Raw genomic sequence first — 25258 nt, 5'->3', positions numbered from 1 at the left:
AATGACATATACTTGATTTTTTGACCAAAAAGTTCCTAGACTAGTAAAAATCGCATCATTTTACTAGAGTCGGGTACCCTGTACGAAAAACCGCTATAGTTGCGGTTTTTGGCCAATAACTCGAATACTAGACGTCGGAGGGGGGTGCCGTAGAACAATTTTTTGTAGCCCTTGAAATTACCTTTCGAATGATATATAGTGGTTTTTTGGTCAAACAGTGACCCCGAGACTAGTAACCCTCCATACACAAAACCGCCTAAAAAGTTTTGGTTTTGCAAAATTTTGAAAAGTGCGTCAAAAAAATTTTTTCAAAAAGTACCAAATCGTGATCAGAACTCACTATAGACCATAAAAAGTGAAATCCGATGGTCATTTGCAACACTTGGTCAATCGAGAAAAATTTCACTTTTTTACTAGAGTCGGGTACCCTGTACGAAAAACCGCTATAGTTGCGGTTTTTGGCCAATAACTCGAATACTAGACGTCGGAGGGGGGTGCCGTAGAACAATTTTTTGTAGCCCTTGAAATTACCTTTCGAATGATATATAGTGGTTTTTTGGTCAAACAGTGACCCCGAGACTAGTAACCCTCCATACACAAAACCGCCTAAAAAGTTTTGGTTTTGCAAAATTTTGAAAAGTGCGTCAAAAAAATTTTTTCAAAAAGTACCAAATCGTGATCAGAACTCACTATAGACCATAAAAAGTGAAATCCGATGGTCATTTGCAACACTTGGTCAATCGAGAAAAATTTCACTTTTTTACTAGAGTCGGGTACCCTGAACGAAAAATCGCTCAAGTGATTTTTTTTGGCCAATAACTCGAATACTAGACGTCGGAGGGGGGTGCCGTAGAACAATTTTTTGTAGCCCTTGAAATTACCTTTCGAATGATATATAGTGGTTTTTTGGTCAAAAAGTGACCCCGAGACTAGTAACGCTCCATACAAAAAACCGCCTAAAAAGTTTTGGTTTTGCAAAATTTTGAAAAGTTCAAAAAAATTTTTTTTTCAAAAACTACTAAAACGTGATAAGAACTTACTAGAGACCATGAAAAGTGATATCCGATGATAATTTGCAAAAGTTGGTAACTAGTAAAAAATTTCACTTTTTTACTAGAGTCGGGTACCCGTACATTGAACATTTTGTATGGAAAACAACACTTGGTGCACCAAACTTTGTACCGCGAATAACTTTTTTGCCCGGCATCGGAGCGCATGGTCGTGGAACAACTTTTTGTAGCGCGTCACAAGACGCATCTAATTCTGAAGAAAGATCGAGAAAATGTTGAAAATTGGCCGAGTTATGGCAGGTGAAAGAAAAAGCTTAGGTCGCGAATAACTTTTTTGCCCGACATCGGAGCACATGGTCGTGGAAGACTTTTAGCTTGCATTTGTCGAGATCTATCCAAATCACAAAGAAAATCCAAAATCGGTCGGTAAATGACTGAGATATGGGCAAAAATAGGTTGAAACGTGGCACCGGGGTTGAACGGGGTTGAAATAGGTTGAAATAGAGGTTTTTCGCGAATAACTTTTGTGCCCTACGTCTGAGCACATGGGTGTAGAATACTTTTTGGTAGAATTTCACGAGATGTAACTAAAACAGAAGAAATTTTGGAAAAATGTTGAAAATTCACCGAGTTACATCGAAGAATAGGTGCAAATGTGAACATTTTGTATGGAAAACAACACTTGGTGCACCAAACTTTGTACCGCGAATAACTTTTTTGCCCGGCATCGGAGCGCATGGTCGTGGAACAACTTTTTGTAGCGCGTCACGAGACGCATCTAATTCTGAAGAAAGATCGAGAAAATGTTGAAAATTGGCCGAGTTATGGCAGGTGAAAGAAAAAGCTTAGGTCGCGAATAACTTTTTTGCCCGACATCGGAGCACATGGTCGTGGAAGACTTTTAGCTTGCATTTGTCGAGATCTATCCAAATCACAAAGAAAATCCAAAATCGGTCAGTAAATGACTGAGATATGGGCAAAAATAGGTTGAAACGTGGCACCGGGGTTGAACGGGGTTGAAATAGGCACCTTACTCGGTGGACACAAATCGGTACATAAAACAGGTTTTTCGCGAATAACTTTTGTGCCCTACGTCTGAGCACATGGGTGTAGAATACTTTTTGGTAGAATTTCACGAGATGTAACTAAAACAGAAGAAATTTTGGAAAAATGTTGAAAATTCACCGAGTTACATCGAAGAATAGGTGCAAATGTGAACATTTTGCATGGAAGACAACACTTGGTGCACCAAACTTTGTACCGCGAATAACTTTTTTGCCCGGCATCGGAGCGCATGGTCGTGGAACAACTTTTTGTAGCGCGTCACGAGACGCATCTAATTCTGAAGAAAGATCGAGAAAATGTTGAAAATTGGCCGAGTTATGGCAGGTGAAAGAAAAAGCTTAGGTCGCGAATAACTTTTTTGCCCGACATCGGAGCACATGGTCGTGGAAGACTTTTAGCTTGCATTTGTCGAGATCTATCCAAATCACAAAGAAAATACAAAATCGGTCGGTAAATGACTGAGATATGGGCAAAAATAGGTTGAAACGTGGCACCGGGGTTGAACGGGGTTGAAATAGGTTGAAATAGAGGTTTTTCGCGAATAACTTTTGTGCCCTACGTCTGAGCACATGGGTGAAGAATACTTTTTGGTAGAATTTCACGAGATGTAACTAAAACAGAAGAAATTTTGGAAAAATGTTGAAAATTCACCGAGTTACATCGAAGAATAGGTGCAAATGTGAACATTTTGTATGGAAAACAACACTTGGTGCACCAAACTTTGTACCGCGAATAACTTTTTTGCCCGGCATCGGAGCGCATGGTCGTGGAACAACTTTTTGTAGCGCGTCACGAGACGCATCTAATTCTGAAGAAAGATCGAGAAAATGTTGAAAATTGGCCGAGTTATGGCAGGTGAAAGAAAAAGCTTAGGTCGCGAATAACTTTTTTGCCCGACATCGGAGCACATGGTCGTGGAAGACTTTTAGCTTGCATTTATCGAGATCTATCCAAATCACAAAGAAAATCCAAAATCGGTCGGTAAATGACTGAGATATGGGCAAAAATAGGTTGAAACGTGGCACCGGGGTTGAACGGGGTTGAAATAGGCACCTTACTCGGTGGACACAAATCGGTACATAAAACAGGTTTTTCGCGAATAACTTTTGTGCCCTACGTCTGAGCACATGGGTGTAGAATACTTTTTGGTAGAATTTCACGAGATGTAACTAAAACAGAAGAAATTTTGGAAAAATGTTGAAAATTCACCGAGTTACATCGAAGAATAGGTGCAAATGTGAACATTTTGCATGGAAGACAACACTTGGTGCACCAAACTTTGTACCGCGAATAACTTTTTTGCCCGGCATCGGAGCGCATGGTCGTGGAACAACTTTTTGTAGCGCGTCACGAGACGCATCTAATTCTGAAGAAAGATCGAGAAAATGTTGAAAATTGGCCGAGTTATGGCAGGTGAAAGAAAAAGCTTAGGTCGCGAATAACTTTTTTGCCCGACATCGGAGCACATGGTCGTGGAAGACTTTTAGCTTGCATTTGTCGAGATCTATCCAAATCACAAAGAAAATCCAAAATCGGTCGGTAAATGACTGAGATATGGGCAAAAATAGGTTGAAACGTGGCACCGGGGTTGAACGGGGTTGAAATAGGCACCTTACTCGGTGGACACAAATCGGTACATAAAACAGGTTTTTCGCGAATAACTTTTGTGCCCTACGTCTGAGCACATGGGTGTAGAATACTTTTTGGTAGAATTTCACGAGATGTAACTAAAACAGAAGAAATTTTGGAAAAATGTTGAAAATTCACCGAGTTACATCGAAGAATAGGTGCAAATGTGAACATTTTGTATGGAAAACAACACTTGGTGCACCAAACTTTGTACCGCGAATAACTTTTTTGCCCGGCATCGGAGCGCATTGTCGTGGAACAACTTTTTGTAGCGCGTCACGAGACGCATCTAATTCTGAAGAAAGATCGAGAAAATGTTGAAAATTGGCCGAGTTATGGCAGGTGAAAGAAAAAGCTTAGGTCGCGAATAACTTTTTTGCCCGACATCGGAGCACATGGTCGTGGAAGACTTTTAGCTTGCATTTGTCGAGATCTATCCAAATCACAAAGAAAATCCAAAATCGGTCGGTAAATGACTGAGATATGGGCAAAAATAGGTTGAAACGTGGCACCGGGGTTGAACGGGGTTGAAATAGGTTGAAATAGAGGTTTTTCGCGAATAACTTTTGTGCCCTACGTCTGAGCACATGGGTGTAGAATACTTTTTGGTAGAATTTCACGAGATGTAACTAAAACAGAAGAAATTTTGGAAAAATGTTGAAAATTCACCGAGTTACATCGAAGAATAGGTGCAAATGTGAACATTTTGTATGGAAAACAACAGTTGGTGCACCAAACTTTGTACCGCGAATAACTTTTTTGCCCGGCATCGGAGCGCATGGTCGTGGAACAACTTTTTGTAGCGCGTCACGAGACGCATCTAATTCTGAAGAAAGATCGAGAAAATGTTGAAAATTGACCGAGTTATGGCAGGTGAAAGAAAAAGTTTAGGTCGCGAATAACTTTTTTGCCCGACATCGGAGCACATGGTCGTGGAAGACTTTTAGCTTGCATTTATCGAGATCTATCCAAATCACAAAGAAAATCCAAAATCGGTCGGTAAATGACTGAGATATAGTCAAAAATAGAAAATGAAATGCGAATCGCGAGAAATCAGCCTGAAGGTAGGCAATTCGTATAAGCCATTCAAAGTATTAGAAGCTACTTTTTCGAATAACTTTTTCCACAGACAACTTAGCACATCGGCGTAGAATAACTTTTGGTAGCTGATGAGCAGATCTTTCCAAATATGTGCTACAATTGAAGATCCATTGGAAACTGACCGAGTTATAAGCATCCAAAGTGGCAAAATGAGGAATTTTTTTAGAAAAATTGAGAAAATGTTAAGTCTTTGTACCTCAAATAACTTTTTCCACAGACAACTTAGCACATCGGCGTAGAATAACTTTTGGTAGCTAATGACCAGATCTATCCAAATATGTGCTACAATTGAAGATCCATTGGAAACTGACCGAGTTATAAGCATCCAAAGTGGCAAAATGAGGAATTTTTTTGGAAAAGTTGAGAAAATGTTAAGTCTTTGTACCTCGAATAACTTTTTCCACAGACAACTTAGCACATCGGCGTAGAATAACTTTTGGTAGCTAATGGTCAGATCTATCCAAATATGTGCTACAATTGAAGATCCATTGGAAACTGACCGAGTTATAAGCATCCAAAGTGGCAAAATGAGGAATTTTTTTGGAAAAGTTGAGAAAATGTTAAGTCTTTGTACCTCGAATAACTTTTTCCACAGACAACTTAGCACATCGGCGTAGAATAACTTTTGGTAGCTAATGACCAGATCTATCCAAATATGTGCTACAATTGAAGATCCATTGGAAACTGACCGAGTTATAAGCATCCAAAGTGGCAAAATGAGGAATTTTTTTGGAAAAGTTGAGAAAATGTTAAGTCTTTGTACCTCGAATAACTTTTTCCACAGACAACTTAGCACATCGGCGTAGAATAACTTTTGGTAGCTAATGACCAGATCTATCCAAATATGTGCTACAATTGAAGATATATTGGAAACTGACCGAGTTATAAGCATCCAAAGTGGCAAAATGAGGAATTTTTTTAAAAAATGTAGAAAATGTTAAGTCTTTGTACCTCAAATAACTTTTTCCACAGACAACTTAGCACATCGGCGTAGAATAACTTTTGGTAGCTAATGACCAGATCTATCTAAATATGTGCTACAATTGAAGATCCATTGGAAACTGACCGAGTTATAAGCATCCAAAGTGGCAAAATGAGGAATTTTTTGGAAAAGTTGAGAAAATGTTAAGTCTTTGTACCTCGAATAACTTTTTCCACAGACAACTTAGCACATCGGCGTAGAATAACTTTTGGTAGCTAATGACCAGATCTATCCAAATATGTGCTACAATTGAAGATCCATTGGAAACTGACCGAGTTATAAGCATCCAAAGTGGCAAAATGAGGAATTTTTTTAGAAAAATTGAGAAAATGTTAAGTCTTTGTACCTCAAATAACTTTTTCCAGAGACAACTTAGCACATCGGCGTAGAATAACTTTTGGTAGCTAATGACCAGATCTATCCAAATATGTGCTACAATTGAAGATCCATTGGAAACTGACCGAGTTATAAGCATCCAAAGTGGCAAAATGAGGAATTTTTTTGGAAAAGTTGAGAAAATGTTAAGTCTTTGTACCTCGAATAACTTTTTCCACAGACAACTTAGCACATCAGCGTAGAATAACTTTTGGTAGCTAATGACCAGATCTATCCAAATATGTGCTACAATTGAAGATCCATTGGAAACTGACCGAGTTATAAGCATCCAAAGTGGCAAAATGAGGAATTTTTTTGGAAAAGTTGAGAAAATGTTAAGTCTTTGTACCTCGAATAACTTTTTCCACAGACAACTTAGCACATCGGCGTAGAATAACTTTTGGTAGCTAATGACCAGATCTATCCAAATATGTGCTACAATTGAAGATCCATTGGAAACTGACCGAGTTATAAGCATCCAAAGTGGCAAAATGAGGAATTTTTTGGAAAAGTTGAGAAAATGTTAAGTCTTTGTACCTCGAATAACTTTTTCCACAGACAACTTAGCACATCGGCGTAGAATAACTTTTGGTAGCTAATGACCAGATCTATCCAAATATGTGCTACAATTGAAGATCCATTGGAAACTGTCCGAGTTATAAGCATCCAAAGTGGCAAAATGAGGAATTTTTTTGGAAAAGTTGAGAAAATGTTAAGTCTTTGTACCTCAAATAACTTTTTCCACAGACAACTTAGCACATCGGCGTAGAATAACTTTTGGTAGCTAATGACCAGATCTATCCAAATATGTGCTACAATTGAAGATCCATTGGAAACTGACCGAGTTATAAGCATCCAAAGTGGCAAAATGAGGAATTTTTTGGAAAAGTTGCGAAAATGTTAAGTCTTTGTACCTCGAATAACTTTTTCCACAGACAACTTAGCACATCGGCGTAGAATAACTTTTGGTAGCTAATGACCAGATCTATCCAAATATGTGCTACAATTGAAGATCCATTGGAAACTGACCGAGTTATAAGGATCCAAAGTGGCAAAATGAGGAATTTTTTGGAAAAGTTGAGAAAATGTTAAGTCTTTGTACCTTGAATAACTTTTTCCACAGACAACTTAGCACATCGGCGTAGAATAACTTTTGGTAGCTAATGACCAGATCTATCCAAATATGTGCTACAATTGAAGATCCATTGGAAACTGACCGAGTTATAAGGATCCAAAGTGGCAAAATGGGTAAAATTTTACGGGGCAAAGCCAAGGGTAATTTTTTTTATCCCTCTAATAACTTCTAGCACAGACATTGAATCGCTTTGTGATGTACGGATGAAATGTAGCAAACAGTTGGAACTACCCATAAAATCTTAAAGATAGACGATCCAATGTATAGAACCGGAGTAATGTGCGATACATGGTGAAAAATCGAGTGAAAAATTAACTATAAACTGTTTTTCCTCAATAACTCGAATACTAGACGTCGGAGGGGGGTGCCGTAGAACAATTTTTTGTAGCCCTTGAAATTACCTTTCGAATGATATATAGTGGTTTTTTGGTCAAACAGTGACCCCGAGACTAGTAACCCTCCATACACAAAACCGCCTAAAAAGTTTTGGTTTTGCAAAATTTTGAAAAGTGCGTCAAAAAAATTTTTTCAAAAAGTACCAAATCGTGATCAGAACTCACTATAGACCATAAAAAGTGAAATCCGATGATCATTTGCAACACTTGGTCAATCGAGAAAAATTTCACTTTTTTACTAGAGTCGGGTACCCTGAACGAAAAATCGCTCAAGTGATGGTTTTTGGCCAATAACTCGAATACTAGACGTCGGAGGGGGGTGCCGTAGAACAATTTTTTGTAGCCCTTGAAATTACCTTTCGAATGATATATAGTGGTTTTTTGGTCAAAAAGTGACCCCGAGACTAGTAACCCTCCATACACAAAACCGCCTAAAAAGTTTTGGTTTTGCAAAATTTTGAAAAGTGCGTCAAAAAAATTTTTTCAAAAAGTACCAAATCGTGATCAGAACTCACTATAGACCATAAAAAGTGAAATCCGATGATCATTTGCAACACTTGGTCAATCGAGAAAAATTTCACTTTTTTACTAGAGTCGGGTACCCTGAACGAAAAATCGCTCAAGTGATGGTTTTTGGCCAATAACTCGAATACTAGACGTCGGAGGGGGGTGCCGTAGAACAATTTTTTGTAGCCCTTGAAATTACCTTTCGAATGATATATAGTGGTTTTTTGGTCAAAAAGTGACCCCGAGACTAGTAACCCTCCATACACAAAACCGCCTAAAAAGTTTTGGTTTTGCAAAATTTTGAAAAGTGCGTCAAAAAAATTTTTTCAAAAAGTACCAAATCGTGATCAGAACTCACTATAGACCATAAAAAGTGAAATCCGATGATCATTTGCAACACTTGGTCAATCGAGAAAAATTTCACTTTTTTACTAGAGTCGGGTACCCTGAACGAAAAATCGCTCAAGTGATGGTTTTTGGCCAATAACTCGAATACTAGACGTCGGAGGGGGGTGCCGTAGAACAATTTTTTGTAGCCCTTGAAATTACCTTTCGAATGATATATAGTGGTTTTTTGGTCAAACAGTGACCCCGAGACTAGTAACCCTCCATACACAAAACCGCCTAAAAAGTTTTGGTTTTGCAAAATTTTGAAAAGTGCGTCAAAAAAATTTTTTCAAAAAGTACCAAATCGTGATCAGAACTCACTATAGACCATAAAAAGTGAAATCCGATGGTCATTTGCAACACTTGGTCAATCGAGAAAAATTTCACTTTTTTACTAGAGTCGGGTACCCTGAACGAAAAATCGCTCAAGTGATGGTTTTTGGCCAATAACTCGAATACTAGACGTCGGAGGGGGGTGCCGTAGAACAATTTTTTGTAGCCCTTGAAATTACCTTTCGAATGATATATAGTGGTTTTTTGGTCAAAAAGTGACCCCGAGACTAGTAACGCTCCATACAAAAAACCGCCTAAAAAGTTTTGGTTTTGCAAAATTTTGAAAAGTTCAAAAAAATTTTTTTTTCAAAAACTACTAAAACGTGATAAGAACTTACTATAGACCATGAAAAGTGATATCCGATGATAATTTGCAAAAGTTGGTAACTAGTAAAAAATTTCACTTTTTTACTAGAGTCGGGTACCCGTACATTGAACATTTTGTATGGAAGACAACACTTGGTGCACCAAACTTTGTACCGCGAATAACTTTTTTGCCCGGCATCGGAGCGCATTGTCGTGGAACAACTTTTTGTAGCGCGTCACGAGACGCATCTAATTCTGAAGAAAGATCGAGAAAATGTTGAAAATTGGCCGAGTTATGGCAGGTGAAAGAAAAAGCTTAGGTCGCGAATAACTTTTTTGCCCGACATCGGAGCACATGGTCGTGGAAGACTTTTAGCTTGCATTTGTCGAGATCTATCCAAATCACAAAGAAAATCCAAAATCGGTCGGTAAATGACTGAGATATAGTCAAAAATAGAAATTGAAATGCGAATCGCGAGAAATCAGCCTGAAGGTAGGCAATTCGTATAAGCCATTCAAAGTATTAGAAGCTACTTTTTCGAATAACTTTTTCCACAGACAACTTAGCACATCGGCGTAGAATAACTTTTGGTAGCTGATGAGCAGATCTTTCCAAATATGTGCTACAATTGAAGATCCATTGGAAACTGACCGAGTTATAAGCATCCAAAGTGGCAAAATGAGGAATTTTTTTAGAAAAATTGAGAAAATGTTAAGTCTTTGTACCTCAAATAACTTTTTCCACAGACAACTTAGCACATCGGCGTAGAATAACTTTTGGTAGCTAATGACCAGATCTATCCAAATATTTGCTACAATTGAAGATCCATTGGAAACTGACCGAGTTATAAGCATCCAAAGTGGCAAAATGAGGAATTTTTTTGGAAAAGTTGAGAAAATGTTAAGTCTTTGTACCTCGAATAACTTTTTCCACAGACAACTTAGCACATCGGCGTAGAATAACTTTTGGTAGCTAATGACCAGATCTATCCAAATATGTGCTACAATTGAAGATCCATTGGAAACTGACCGAGTTATAAGCATCCAAAGTGGCAAAATGAGGAATTTTTTTTGGAAAAGTTGAGAAAATGTTAAGTCTTTGTACCTCGAATAACTTTTTCCACAGACAACTTAGCACATCGGCGTAGAATAACTTTTGGTAGCTAATGACCAGATCTATCCAAATATGTGCTACAATTGAAGATCCATTGGAAACTGACCGAGTTATAAGCATCCAAAGTGGCAAAATGAGGAATTTTTTTGGAAAAGTTGAGAAAATGTTAAGTCTTTGTACCTCGAATAACTTTTTCCACAGACAACTTAGCACATCGGCGTAGAATAACTTTTGGTAGCTAATGATCAGATCTATCCAAATATGTGCTTCAATTGAAGATCCATTGGAAACTGACCGAGTTATAAGCATCCAAAGTGGCAAAATGAGGAATTTTTTTGGAAAAGTTGAGAAAATGTTAAGTCTTTGTACCTCGAATAACTTTTTCCACAGACAACTTAGCACATCGGCGTAGAATAACTTTTGGTAGCTAATGACCAGATCTATCCAAATATGTGCTACAATTGAAGATCCATTGGAAACTGACCGAGTTAAAAGCATCCAAAGTGGCAAAATGAGGAATTTTTTTGGAAAAGTTGAGAAAATGTTAAGTCTTTGTACCTCGAATAACTTTTTCCACAGACAACTTAGCACATCGGCGTAGAATAACTTTTGGTAGCTAATGACCAGATCTATCCAAATATGTGCTACAATTGAAGATCCATTGGAAACTGACCGAGTTATAAGCATCCAAAGTGGCAAAATGAGGATTTTTTTTAAAAAATTGAGAAAATGTTAAGTCTTTGTACCTCAAATAACTTTTTCCACAGACAACTTAGCACATCGGCGTAGAATAACTTTTGGTAGCTAATGACCAGATCTATCCAAATATGTGCTACAATTGAAGATCCATTGGAAACTGACCGAGTTATAAGCATCCAAAGTGGCAAAATGAGGAATTTTTTTGGAAAAATTGAGAAAATGTTAAGTCTTTGTACCTCAAATAACTTTTTCCACAGACAACTTAGCACATCGGCGTAGAATAACTTTTGGTAGCTAATGACCAGATCTATCCAAATATGTGCTACAATTGAAGATCCATTGGAAACTGACCGAGTTATAAGCATCCAAAGTGGCAAAATGAGGAATTTTTTAGGAAAAATTGAGAAAATGTTAAGTCTTTGTACCTCAAATAACTTTTTCCACAGACAACTTAGCACATCGGCGTAGAATAACTTTTAGTAGCTAATGACCAGATCTATCCAAATATGTGCTACAATTGAAGATCCATTGGAAACTGACCGAGTTATAAGCATCCAAAGTGGCAAAATGAGGAATTTTTTGGAAAAGTTGAGAAAATGTTAAGTCTTTGTACCTCAAATAACTTTTTCCACAGACAACTTAGCACATCGGCGTAGAATAACTTTTGGTAGCTAATGACCAGATCTATCCAAATATGTGCTACAATTGAAGATCCATTGGAAACTGACCGAGTTATAAGCATCCAAAGTGGCAAAATGAGGAATTTTTTTGGAAAAGTTGAGAAAATGTTAAGTCTTTGTACCTCGAATAACTTTTTCCACAGACAACTTAGCACATCGGCGTAGAATAACTTTTGGTAGCTAATGACCAGATCTATCCAAATATGTGCTACAATTGAAGATCCATTGGAAACTGACCGAGTTATAAGCATCCAAAGTGGCAAAATGAGGAATTTTTTGGAAAAGTTGAGAAAATGTTAAGTCTTTGTACCTCGAATAACTTTTTCCAGAGACAACTTAGCACATCGGCGTAGAATAACTTTTGGTAGCTAATGACCAGATCTATCCAAATATGTGCTACAATTGAAGATCCATTGGAAACTGACCGAGTTATAAGCATCCAAAGTGGCAAAATGAGGAATTTTTTGGAAAAGTTGAGAAAATGTTAAGTCTTTGTACCTCGAATAACTTTTTCCACAGACAACTTAGCACATCGGCGTAGAATAACTTTTGGTAGCTAATGACCAGATCTATCCAAATATGTGCTACAATTGAAGATCCATTGGAAACTGACCGAGTTATAAGCATCCAAAGTGGCAAAATGAGGAATTTTTTGGAAAAGTTGAGAAAATGTTAAGTCTTTGTACCTCGAATAACTTTTTCCACAGACAACTTAGCACATCGGCGTAGAATAACTTTTGGTAGCTAATGACCAGATCTATCCAAATATGTGCTACAATTGAAGATCCATTGGAAACTGACCGAGTTATAAGCATCCAAAGTGGCAAAATGAGGAATTTTTTTGGAAAAGTTGAGAAAATGTTAAGTCTTTGTACCTCGAATAACTTTTTCCACAGACAACTTAGCACATCGGCGTAGAATAACTTTTGGTAGCTAATGACCAGATCTATCCAAATATGTGCTACAATTGAAGATCCATTGGAAACTGACCGAGTTATAAGCATCCAAAGTGGCAAAATGAGGAATTTTTTTGGAAAAGTTGAGAAAATGTTAAGTCTTTGTACCTCGAATAACTTTTTCCACAGACAACTTAGCACATCGGCGTAGAATAACTTTTGGTAGCTAATGACCAGATCTATCCAAATATGTGCTACAATTGAAGATCCATTGGAAACTGACCGAGTTATAAGCATCCAAAGTGGCAAAATGAGGAATTTTTTGGAAAAGTTGAGAAAATGTTAAGTCTTTGTACCTCGAATAACTTTTTCCACAGACAACTTAGCACATCGGCGTAGAATAACTTTTGGTAGCTAATGACCAGATCTATCCAAATATGTGCTACAATTGAAGATCCATTGGAAACTGACCGAGTTATAAGCATCCAAAGTGGCAAAATGAGGAATTTTTTTAGAAAAATTGAGAAAATGTTAAGTCTTTGTACCGCAAATAACTTTTTCCAGAGACAACTTAGCACATCGGCGTAGAATAACTTTTGGTAGCTAATGACCAGATCTATCCAAATATGTGCTACAATTGAAGATCCATTGGAAACTGACCGAGTTATAAGCATCCAAAGTGGCAAAATGAGGAATTTTTTTGGAAAAGTTGAGAAAATGTTAAGTCTTTGTACCTCGAATAACTTTTTCCACAGACAACTTAGCACATCAGCGTAGAATAACTTTTGGTAGCTAATGACCAGATCTATCCAAATATGTGCTACAATTGAAGATCCATTGGAAACTGACCGAGTTATAAGCATCCAAAGTGGCAAAATGAGGAATTTTTTTGGAAAAGTTGAGAAAATGTTAAGTCTTTGTACCTCGAATAACTTTTTCCACAGACAACTTAGCACATCGGCGTAGAATAACTTTTGGTAGCTAATGACCAGATCTATCCAAATATGTGCTACAATTGAAGATCCATTGGAAACTGACCGAGTTATAAGCATCCAAAGTGGCAAAATGAGGAATTTTTTGGAAAAGTTGAGAAAATGTTAAGTCTTTGTACCTCGAATAACTTTTTCCACAGACAACTTAGCACATCGGCGTAGAATAACTTTTGGTAGCTAATGACCAGATCTATCCAAATATGTGCTACAATTGAAGATCCATTGGAAACTGACCGAGTTATAAGCATCCAAAGTGGCAAAATGAGGAATTTTTTTGGAAAAGTTGAGAAAATGTTAAGTCTTTGTACCTCAAATAACTTTTTCCACAGACAACTTAGCACATCGGCGTAGAATAACTTTTGGTAGCTAATGACCAGATCTATCCAAATATGTGCTACAATTGAAGATCCATTGGAAACTGACCGAGTTATAAGGATCCAAAGTGGCAAAATGAGGAATTTTTTGGAAAAGTTGAGAAAATGTTAAGTCTTTGTACCTTGAATAACTTTTTCCACAGACAACTTAGCACATCGGCGTAGAATAACTTTTGGTAGCTAATGACCAGATCTATCCAAATATGTGCTACAATTGAAGATCCATTGGAAACTGACCGAGTTATAAGGATCCAAAGTGGCAAAATGGGTAAAATTTTACGGGGCAAAGCCAAGGGTAATTTTTTTTATCCCTCTAATAACTTCTAGCACAGACATTGAATCGCTTTGTGATGTACGGATGAAATGTAGCAAACAGTTGGAACTACCCATAAAATCTTAAAGATAGACGATCCAATGTATAGAACCGGAGTAATGTGCGATACATGGTGAAAAATCGAGTGAAAAATTAACTATAAACTGTTTTTCCTCAATAACTCGAATACTAGACGTCGGAGGGGGGTGCCGTAGAACAATTTTTTGTAGCCCTTGAAATTACCTTTCGAATGATATATAGTGGTTTTTTTGGTCAAACAGTGACCCCGAGACTAGTAACCCTCCATACACAAAACCGCCTAAAAAGTTTTGGTTTTGCAAAATTTTGAAAAGTGCGTCAAAAAAATTTTTTCAAAAAGTACCAAATCGTGATCAGAACTCACTATAGACCATAAAAAGTGAAATCCGATGGTCATTTGCAACACTTGGTCAATCGAGAAAAATTTCACTTTTTTACTAGAGTCGGGTACCCTGAACGAAAAATCGCTCAAGTGATGGTTTTTGGCCAATAACTCGAATACTAGACGTCGGAGGGGGGTGCCGTAGAACAATTTTTTGTAGCCCTTGAAATTACCTTTCGAATGATATATAGTGGTTTTTTGGTCAAAAAGTGACCCCGAGACTAGTAACCCTCCATACACAAAACCGCCTAAAAAGTTTTGGTTTTGCAAAATTTTGAAAAGTGCGTCAAAAAAATTTTTTCAAAAAGTACCAAATCGTGATCAGAACTCACTATAGACCATAAAAAGTGAAATCCGATGATCATTTGCAACACTTGGTCAATCGAGAAAAATTTCACTTTTTTACTAGAGTCGGGTACCCTGAACGAAAAATCGCTCAAGTGATGGTTTTTGGCCAATAACTCGAATACTAGACGTCGGAGGGGGGTGCCGTAGAACAATTTTTTGTAGCCCTTGAAATTACCTTTCGAATGATATATAGTGGTTTTTTGGTCAAACAGTGACCCCGAGACTAGTAACCCTCCATACACAAAACCGCCTAAAAAGTTTTGGTTTTGCAAAATTTTGAAAAGTGCGTCAAAAAAATTTTTTCAAAAAGTACCAAATCGTGATCAGAACTCACTATAGACCATAAAAAGTGAAATCCGATGGTCATTTGCAACACTTGGTCAATCGAGAAAAATTTCACTTTTTTACTAGAGTCGGGTACCCTGAACGAAAAATCGCTCAAGTGATGGTTTTTGGCCAATAACTCGAATACTAGACGTCGGAGGGGGGTGCCGTAGAACAATTTTTTGTAGCCCTTGAAATTACCTTTCGAATGATATATAGTGGTTTTTTGGTCAAAAAGTGACCCCGAGACTAGTAACGCTCCATACAAAAAACCGCCTAAAAAGTTTTGGTTTTGCAAAATTTTGAAAAGTTCAAAAAAATTTTTTTTTCAAAAACTACTAAAACGTGATAAGAACTTACTATAGACCATGAAAAGTGATATCCGATGATAATTTGCAAAAGTTGGTAACTAGTAAAAAATTTCACTTTTTTACTAGAGTCGGGTACCCGTACATTGAACATTTTGTATGGAAGACAACACTTGGTGCACCAAACTTTGTACCGCGAATAACTTTTTTGCCCGGCATCGGAGCGCATTGTCGTGGAACAACTTTTTGTAGCGCGTCACGAGACGCATCTAATTCTGAAGAAAGATCGAGAAAATGTTGAAAATTGGCCGAGTTATGGCAGGTGAAAGAAAAAGCTTAGGTCGCGAATAACTTTTTTGCCCGACATCGGAGCACATGGTCGTGGAAGACTTTTAGCTTGCATTTGTCGAGATCTATCCAAATCACAAAGAAAATCCAAAATCGGTCGGTAAATGACTGAGATATGGGCAAAAATAGGTTGAAACGTGGCACCGGGGTTGAACGGGGTTGAAATAGGCACCTTACTCGGTGGACACAAATCGGTACATAAAACAGGTTTTTCGCGAATAACTTTTGTGCCCTACGTCTGAGCACATGGGTGTAGAATACTTTTTGGTAGAATTTCACGAGATGTAACTAAAACAGAAGAAATTTTGGAAAAATGTTGAAAATTCACCGAGTTACATCGAAGAATAGGTGCAAATGTGAACATTTTGTATGGAAAACAACACTTGGTGCACCAAACTTTGTACCGCGAATAACTTTTTTGCCCGGCATCGGAGCGCATTGTCGTGGAACAACTTTTTGTAGCGCGTCACGAGACGCATCTAATTCTGAAGAAAGATCGAGAAAATGTTGAAAATTGGCCGAGTTATGGCAGGTGAAAGAAAAAGCTTAGGTCGCGAATAACTTTTTTGCCCGACATCGGAGCACATGGTCGTGGAAGACTTTTAGCTTGCATTTGTCGAGATCTATCCAAATCACAAAGAAAATCCAAAATCGGTCGGTAAATGACTGAGATATGGGCAAAAATAGGTTGAAACGTGGCACCGGGGTTGAACGGGGTTGAAATAGGTTGAAATAGAGGTTTTTCGCGAATAACTTTTGTGCCCTACGTCTGAGCACATGGGTGTAGAATACTTTTTGGTAGAATTTCACGAGATGTAACTAAAACAGAAGAAATTTTGGAAAAATGTTGAAAATTCACCGAGTTACATCGAAGAATAGGTGCAAATGTGAACATTTTGTATGGAAAACAACAGTTGGTGCACCAAACTTTGTACCGCGAATAACTTTTTTGCCCGGCATCGGAGCGCATGGTCTTGGAACAACTTTTTGTAGCGCGTCACGAGACGCATCTAATTCTGAAGAAAGATCGAGAAAATGTTGAAAATTGACCGAGTTATGGCAGGTGAAAGAAAAAGTTTAGGTCGCGAATAACTTTTTTGCCCGACATCGGAGCACATGGTCGTGGAAGACTTTTAGCTTGCATTTATCGAGATCTATCCAAATCACAAAGAAAATCCAAAATCGGTCGGTAAATGACTGAGATATAGTCAAAAATAGAAATTGAAATGCGAATCGCGAGAAATCAGCCTGAAGGTAGGCAATTCGTATAAGCCATTCAAAGTATTAGAAGCTACTTTTTCGAATAACTTTTTCCACAGACAACTTAGCACATCGGCGTAGAATAACTTTTGGTAGCTGATGAGCAGATCTTTCCAAATATGTGCTACAATTGAAGATCCATTGGAAACTGACCGAGTTATAAGCATCCAAAGTGGCAAAATGAGGAATTTTTTTAGAAAAATTGAGAAAATGTTAAGTCTTTGTACCTCAAATAACTTTTTCCACAGACAACTTAGCACATCGGCGTAGAATAACTTTTGGTAGCTAATGACCAGATCTATCCAAATATGTGCTACAATTGAAGATCCATTGGAAACTGACCGAGTTATAAGCATCCAAAGTGGCAAAATGAGGAATTTTTTTGGAAAAGTTGAGAAAATGTTAAGTCTTTGTACCTCGAATAACTTTTTCCACAGACAACTTAGCACATCGGCGTAGAATAACTTTTGGTAGCTAATGACCAGATCTATCCAAATATGTGCTACAATTGAAGATCCATTGGAAACTGACCGAGTTATAAGCATCCAAAGTGGCAAAATGAGGAATTTTTTTTGGAAAAGTTGAGAAAATGTTAAGTCTTTGTACCTCGAATAACTTTTTCCACAGACAACTTAGCACATCGGCGTAGAATAACTTTTGGTAGCTAATGACCAGATCTATCCAAATATGTGCTACAATTGAAGATCCATTGGAAACTGACCGAGTTATAAGCATCCAAAGTGGCAAAATGAGGAATTTTTTGGAAAAGTTGAGAAAATGTTAAGTCTTTGTACCTCGAATAACTTTTTCCACAGACAACTTAGCACATCGGCGTAGAATAACTTTTGGTAGCTAATGACCAGATCTATCCAAATATGTGCTACAATTGAAGATCCATTGGAAACTGACCGAGTTATAAGCATCCAAAGTGGCAAAATGAGGAATTTTTTTGGAAAAGTTGAGAAAATGTTAAGTCTTTGTACCTCGAATAACTTTTTCCACAGACAACTTAGCACATCGGCGTAGAATAACTTTTGGTAGCTAATGACCAGATCTATCCAAATATGTGCTACAATTGAAGATCCATTGGAAACTGACCGAGTTATAAGCATCCAAAGTGGCAAAATGAGGAATTTTTTTAGAAAAATTGAGAAAATGTTAAGTCTTTGTACCTCAAATAACTTTTTCCACAGACAACTTAGCACATCGGCGTAGAATAACTTTTGGTAGCTAATGACCAGATCTATCCAAATATGTGCTACAATTGAAGATCCATTGGAAACTGACCGAGTTATAAGCATCCAAAGTGGCAAAATGAGGAATTTTTTTGGAAAAGTTGAGAAAATGTTAAGTCTTTGTACCTCGAATAACTTTTTCCAGAGACAACTTAGCACATCGGCGTAGAATAACTTTTGGTAGCTAATGACCAGATCTATCCAAATATGTGCTACAATTGAAGATCCATTGGAAACTGACCGAGTTATAAGCATCCAAAGTGGCAAAATGAGGAATTTTTTGGAAAAGTTGAGAAAATGTTAAGTCTTTGTACCTCGAATAACTTTTTCCACAGACAACTTAGCACATCGGCGTAGAATAACTTTTGGTAGCTAATGACCAGATCTATCCAAATATGTGCTACAATTGAAGATCCATTGGAAACTGACCGAGTTATAAGCATCCAAAGTGGCAAAATGAGGAATTTTTTTGGAAAAGTTGAGAAAATGTTAAGTCTTTGTACCTCGAATAACTTTTTCCACAGACAACTTAGCACATCGGCGTAGAATAACTTTTGGTAGCTAATGACCAGATCTATCCAAATATGTGCTACAATTGAAGATCCATTGGAAACTGACCGAGTTATAAGCATCCAAAGTGGCAAAATGAGGAATTTTTTTAGAAAAATTGAGAAAATGTTAAGTCTTTGTACCTCAAATAACTTTTTCCACAGACAACTTAGCACATCGGCGTAGAATAACTTTTGGTAGCTAATGACCAGATCTATCCAAATATGTGCTACAATTGAAGATCCATTGGAAACTGACCGAGTTATAAGCATCCAAAGTGGCAAAATGAGGAATTTTTTTGGAAAAGTTGAGAAAATGTTAAGTCTTTGTACCTCGAATAACTTTTTCCACAGACAACTTAGCACATCAGCGTAGAATAACTTTTGGTAGCTAATGACCAGATCTATCCAAATATGTGCTACAATTGAAGATCCATTGGAAACTGACCGAGTTATAAGCATCCAAAGTGGCAAAATGAGGAATTTTTTTGGAAAAGTTGAGAAAATGTTAAGTCTTTGTACCTCGAATAACTTTTTCCACAGACAACTTAGCACATCGGCGTAGAATAACTTTTGGTAGCTAATGACCAGATCTATCCAAATATGTGCTACAATTGAAGATCCATTGGAAACTGACCGAGTTATAAGCATCCAAAGTGGCAAAATGAGGAATTTTTTGGAAAAGTTGAGAAAATGTTAAGTCTTTGTACCTCGAATAACTTTTTCCACAGACAACTTAGCACATCGGCGTAGAATAACTTTTGGTAGCTAATGACCAGATCTATCCAAATATGTGCTACAATTGAAGATCCATTGGAAACTGTCCGAGTTATAAGCATCCAAAGTGGCAAAATGAGGAATTTTTTTGGAAAAGTTGAGAAAATGTTAAGTCTTTGTACCTCAAATAACTTTTTCCACAGACAACTTAGCACATCGGCGTAGAATAACTTTTGGTAGCTAATGACCAGATCTATCCAAATATGTGCTACAATTGAAGATCCATTGGAAACTGACCGAGTTATAAGGATCCAAAGTGGCAAAATGAGGAATTTTTTGGAAAAGTTGAGAAAATGTTAAGTCTTTGTACCTCGAATAACTTTTTCCACAGACAACTTAGCACATCGGCGTAGAATAACTTTTGGTAGCTAATGACCAGATCTATCCAAATATGTGCTACAATTGAAGATCCATTGGAAACTGACCGAGTTATAAGGATCCAAAGTGGCAAAATGAGGAATTTTTTGGAAAAGTTGAGAAAATGTTAAGTCTTTGTACCTCGAATAACTTTTTCCACAGACAACTTAGCACATCGGCGTAGAATAACTTTTGGTAGCTAATGACCAGATCTATCCAAATATGTGCTACAATTGAAGATCCATTGGAAACTGACCGAGTTATAAGGATCCAAAGTGGCAAAATGGGTAAAATTTTACGGGGCAAAGCCAAGGGTAATTTTTTTTATCCCTCTAATAACTTCTAGCACAGACATTGAATCGCTTTGTGATGTACGGATGAAATGTAGCAAACAGTTGGAACTACCCATAAAATCTTAAAGATAGACGATCCAATGTATAGAACCGGAGTAATGTGCGATACATGGTGAAAAATCGAGTGAAAAATTAACTATAAACTGTTTTTCCTCAATAACTTGAATACTAGACGTCGGAGGGGGGTGCCGTAGAACAATTTTTTGTAGCCCTTGAAATTACCTTTCGAATGATATATAGTGGTTTTTTGGTCAAACAGTGACCCCGAGACTAGTAACCCTCCATACACAAAACCGCCTAAAAAGTTTTGGTTTTGCAAAATTTTGAAAAGTGCGTCAAAAAAATTTTTTCAAAAAGTACCAAATCGTGATCAGAACTCACTATAGACCATAAAAAGTGAAATCCGATGATCATTTGCAACACTTGGTCAATCGAGAAAAATTTCACTTTTTTACTAGAGTCGGGTACCCTGAACGAAAAATCGCTCAAGTGATGGTTTTTGGCCAATAACTCGAATACTAGACGTCGGAGGGGGGTGCCGTAGAACAATTTTTTGTAGCCCTTGAAATTACCTTTCGAATGATATATAGTGGTTTTTTGGTCAAACAGTGACCCCGAGACTAGTAACCCTCCATACACAAAACCGCCTAAAAAGTTTTGGTTTTGCAAAATTTTGAAAAGTGCGTCAAAAAAATTTTTTCAAAAAGTACCAAATCGTGATCAGAACTCACTATAGACCATAAAAAGTGAAATCCGATGGTCATTTGCAACACTTGGTCAATCGAGAAAAATTTCACTTTTTTACTAGAGTCGGGTACCCTGAACGAAAAATCGCTCAAGTGATGGTTTTTGGCCAATAACTCGAATACTAGACGTCGGAGGGGGGTGCCGTAGAACAATTTTTTGTAGCCCTTGAAATTACCTTTCGAATGATATATAGTGGTTTTTTGGTCAAAAAGTGACCCCGAGACTAGTAACGCTCCATACAAAAAACCGCCTAAAAAGTTTTGGTTTTGCAAAATTTTGAAAAGTTCAAAAAAATTTTTTTTTCAAAAACTACTAAAACGTGATAAGAACTTACTATAGACCATGAAAAGTGATATCCGATGATAATTTGCAAAAGTTGGTAACTAGTAAAAAATTTCACTTTTTTACTAGAGTCGGGTACCCGTACATTGAACATTTTGTATGGAAGACAACACTTGGTGCACCAAACTTTGTACCGCGAATAACTTTTTTGCCCGGCATCGGAGCGCATTGTCGTGGAACAACTTTTTGTAGCGCGTCACGAGACGCATCTAATTCTGAAGAAAGATCGAGAAAATGTTGAAAATTGGCCGAGTTATGGCAGGTGAAAGAAAAAGCTTAGGTCGCTAATAACTTTTTTGCCCGACATCGGAGCACATGGTCGTGGAAGACTTTTAGCTTGCATTTGTCGAGATCTATCCAAATCACAAAGAAAATCCAAAATCGGTCGGTAAATGACTGAGATATGGGCAAAAATAGGTTGAAACGTGGCACCGGGGTTGAACGGGGTTGAAATAGGTTGAAATAGAGGTTTTTCGCGAATAACTTTTGTGCCCTACGTCTGAGCACATGGGTGTAGAATACTTTTTGGTAGAATTTCACGAGATGTAACTAAAACAGAAGAAATTTTGGAAAAATGTTGAAAATTCACCGAGTTACATCGAAGAATAGGTGCAAATGTGAACATTTTGTATGGAAAACAACAGTTGGTGCACCAAACTTTGTACCGCGAATAACTTTTTTGCCCGGCATCGGAGCGCATGGTCGTGGAACAACTTTTTGTAGCGCGTCACGAGACGCATCTAATTCTGAAGAAAGATCGAGAAAATGTTGAAAATTGACCGAGTTATGGCAGGTTAAAGAAAAAGTTTAGGTCGCGAATAACTTTTTTGCCCGACATCGGAGCACATGGTCGTGGAAGACTTTTAGCTTGCATTTATCGAGATCTATCCAAATCACAAAGAAAATCCAAAATCGGTCGGTAAATGACTGAGATATGGGCAAAAATAGGTTGAAACGTGGCACCGGGGTTGAACGGGGTTGAAATAGGTTGAAATAGAGGTTTTTCGCGAATAACTTTTGTGCCCTACGTCTGAGCACATGGGTGTAGAATACTTTTTGGTAGAATTTCACGAGATGTAACTAAAACAGAAGAAATTTTGGAAAAATGTTGAAAATTCACCGAGTTACATCGAAGAATAGGTGCAAATGTGAACATTTTGTATGGAAAACAACAGTTGGTGCACCAAACTTTGTACCGCGAATAACTTTTTTGCCCGGCATCGGAGCGCATGGTCGTGGAATAACTTTTTGTAGCGCGTCACGAGACGCATCTAATTCTGAAGAAAGATCGAGAAAATGTTGAAAATTGGCCGAGTTATGGCAGGTAAAAGAATAAGCTTAGGTCGCGAATAACTTTTTTGCCCGACATCGGAGCACATGGTCGTGGAAGACTTTTAGCTTGCATTTGTCGAGATCTATCCAAATCACAAAGAAAATCCAAAATCGGTCGGTAAATGACTGAGATATGGGCAAAAATAGGTTGAAACGTGGCACCGGGGTTGAACGGGGTTGAAATAGGTTGAAATAGAGGTTTTTCGCGAATAACTTTTGTGCCCTACGTCTGAGCACATGGGTGTAGAATACTTTTTGGTAGAATTTCACGAGATGTAACTAAAACAGAAGAAATTTTGGAAAAATGTTGAAAATTCACCGAGTTACATCGAAGAATAGGTGCAAATGTGAACATTTTGTATGGAAAACAACACTTGGTGCACCAAACTTTGTACCGCGAATAACTTTTTTGCCCGGCATCGGAGCGCATTGTCGTGGAACAACTTTTTGTAGCGCGTCACGAGACGCATCTAATTCTGAAGAAAGATCGAGAAAATGTTGAAAATTGGCCGAGTTATGGCAGGTGAAAGAAAAAGCTTAGGTCGCGAATAACTTTTTTGCCCGACATCGGAGCACATGGTCGTGGAAGACTTTTAGCTTGCATTTGTCGAGATCTATCCAAATCACAAAGAAAATCCAAAATCGGTCGGTAAATGACTGAGATATGGGCAAAAATAGGTTGAAACGTGGCACCGGGGTTGAACGGGGTTGAAATAGGCACCTTACTCGGTGGACACAAATCGGTACATAAAACAGGTTTTTCGCGAATAACTTTTGTGCCCTACGTCTGAGCACATGGGTGTAGAATACTTTTTGGTAGAATTTCACGAGATGTAACTAAAACAGAAGAAATTTTGGAAAAATGTTGAAAATTCACCGAGTTACATCGAAGAATAGGTGCAAATGTGAACATTTTGTATGGAAAACAACACTTGGTGCACCAAACTTTGTACCGCGAATAACTTTTTTGCCCGGCATCGGAGCGCATTGTCGTGGAACAACTTTTTGTAGCGCGTCACGAGACGCATCTAATTCTGAAGAAAGATCGAGGAAAATGTTGAAAATTGGCCGAGTTATGGCAGGTGAAAGAAAAAGCTTAGGTCGCGAATAACTTTTTTGCCCGACATCGGAGCACATGGTCGTGGAAGACTTTTAGCTTGCATTTGTCGAGATCTATCCAAATCACAAAGAAAATCCAAAATCGGTCGGTAAATGACTGAGATATGGGCAAAAATAGGTTGAAACGTGGCACCGGGGTTGAACGGGGTTGAAATAGGTTGAAATAGAGGTGTTTTCGCGAATAACTTTTGTGCCCTACGTCTGAGCACATGGGTGTAGAATACTTTTTGGTAGAATTTCACGAGATGTAACTAAAACAGAAGAAATTTTGGAAAAATGTTGAAAATTCACCGAGTTACATCGAAGAATAGGTGCAAATGTGAACATTTTGTATGGAAAACAACAGTTGGTGCACCAAACTTTGTACCGCGAATAACTTTTTTGCCCGGCATCGGAGCGCATGGTCGTGGAACAACTTTTGTAGCGCGTCACGAGACGCATCTAATTCTGAAGAAAGATCGAGAAAATGTTGAAAATTGACCGAGTTATGGCAGGTGAAAGAAAAAGTTTAGGTCGCGAATAACTTTTTTGCCCGACATCGGAGCACATGGTCGTGGAAGACTTTTAGCTTGCATTTATCGAGATCTATCCAAATCACAAAGAAAATCCAAAATCGGTCGGTAAATGACTGAGATATAGTCAAAAATAGAAAATGAAATGCGAATCGCGAGAAATCAGCCTGAAGGTAGGCAATTCGTATAAGCCATTCAAAGTATTAGAAGCTACTTTTTCGAATAACTTTTTCCACAGACAACTTAGCACATCGGCGTAGAATAACTTTTGGTAGCTGATGAGCAGATCTTTCCAAATATGTGCTACAATTGAAGATCCATTGGAAACTGACCGAGTTATAAGCATCCAAAGTGGCAAAATGAGGAATTTTTTTAGAAAAATTGAGAAAATGTTAAGTCTTTGTACCTCAAATAACTTTTTCCACAGACAACTTAGCACATCGGCGTAGAATAACTTTTGGTAGCTAATGACCAGATCTATCCAAATATGTGCTACAATTGAAGATCCATTGGAAACTGACCGAGTTATAAGCATCCAAAGTGGCAAAATGAGGAATTTTTTTGGAAAGTTGAGAAAATGTTAAGTCTTTGTACCTCGAATAACTTTTTCCACAGACAACTTAGCACATCGGCG

General features: G+C 37.8%; 1 protein-coding gene and 1 long non-coding RNA gene across 3 annotated transcripts; one reads left to right on the top strand and one right to left on the bottom strand.

Annotated features, from left to right (window-relative positions):
• The first annotated feature begins 1079 nt into the window (after window positions 1-1079).
• On the top strand, window positions 1080-10341 carry LOC125774173 (uncharacterized). 2 transcript variants are annotated; one of them, XR_007420649.1, is made up of 3 exons: window positions 1080-2605; window positions 3722-4577; window positions 9528-10341. It is a non-coding gene; the product is annotated as an uncharacterized LOC125774173 (long non-coding RNA). The 2 variants fall into 2 exon arrangements; XR_007420648.1 differs by having other exon boundaries at window positions 3722-4595; window positions 9546-10341.
• On the bottom strand, window positions 5725-11026 carry LOC125774172 (uncharacterized). The gene is made up of 2 exons (XM_049444516.1): window positions 10331-11026; window positions 5725-6322 (listed from the first exon to the last, which is right to left on the bottom strand). Exons 1-2 carry the CDS (start codon window positions 11024-11026, stop codon window positions 5876-5878), a joined length of 1143 nt encoding a protein of 380 aa, XP_049300473.1. The 3' UTR covers window positions 5725-5875.
• Between the last annotated feature and the right edge of the window lie 14232 nt (window positions 11027-25258).

Source organism: Anopheles funestus, assembly GCF_943734845.2.
Source record: "Anopheles funestus chromosome X unlocalized genomic scaffold, idAnoFuneDA-416_04 X_unloc_88, whole genome shotgun sequence".
In the NCBI taxonomy this organism is placed as follows: domain Eukaryota; kingdom Metazoa; phylum Arthropoda; class Insecta; order Diptera; family Culicidae; genus Anopheles; species Anopheles funestus.
This window is presented reverse-complemented; position numbering and strand designations above follow the sequence as displayed.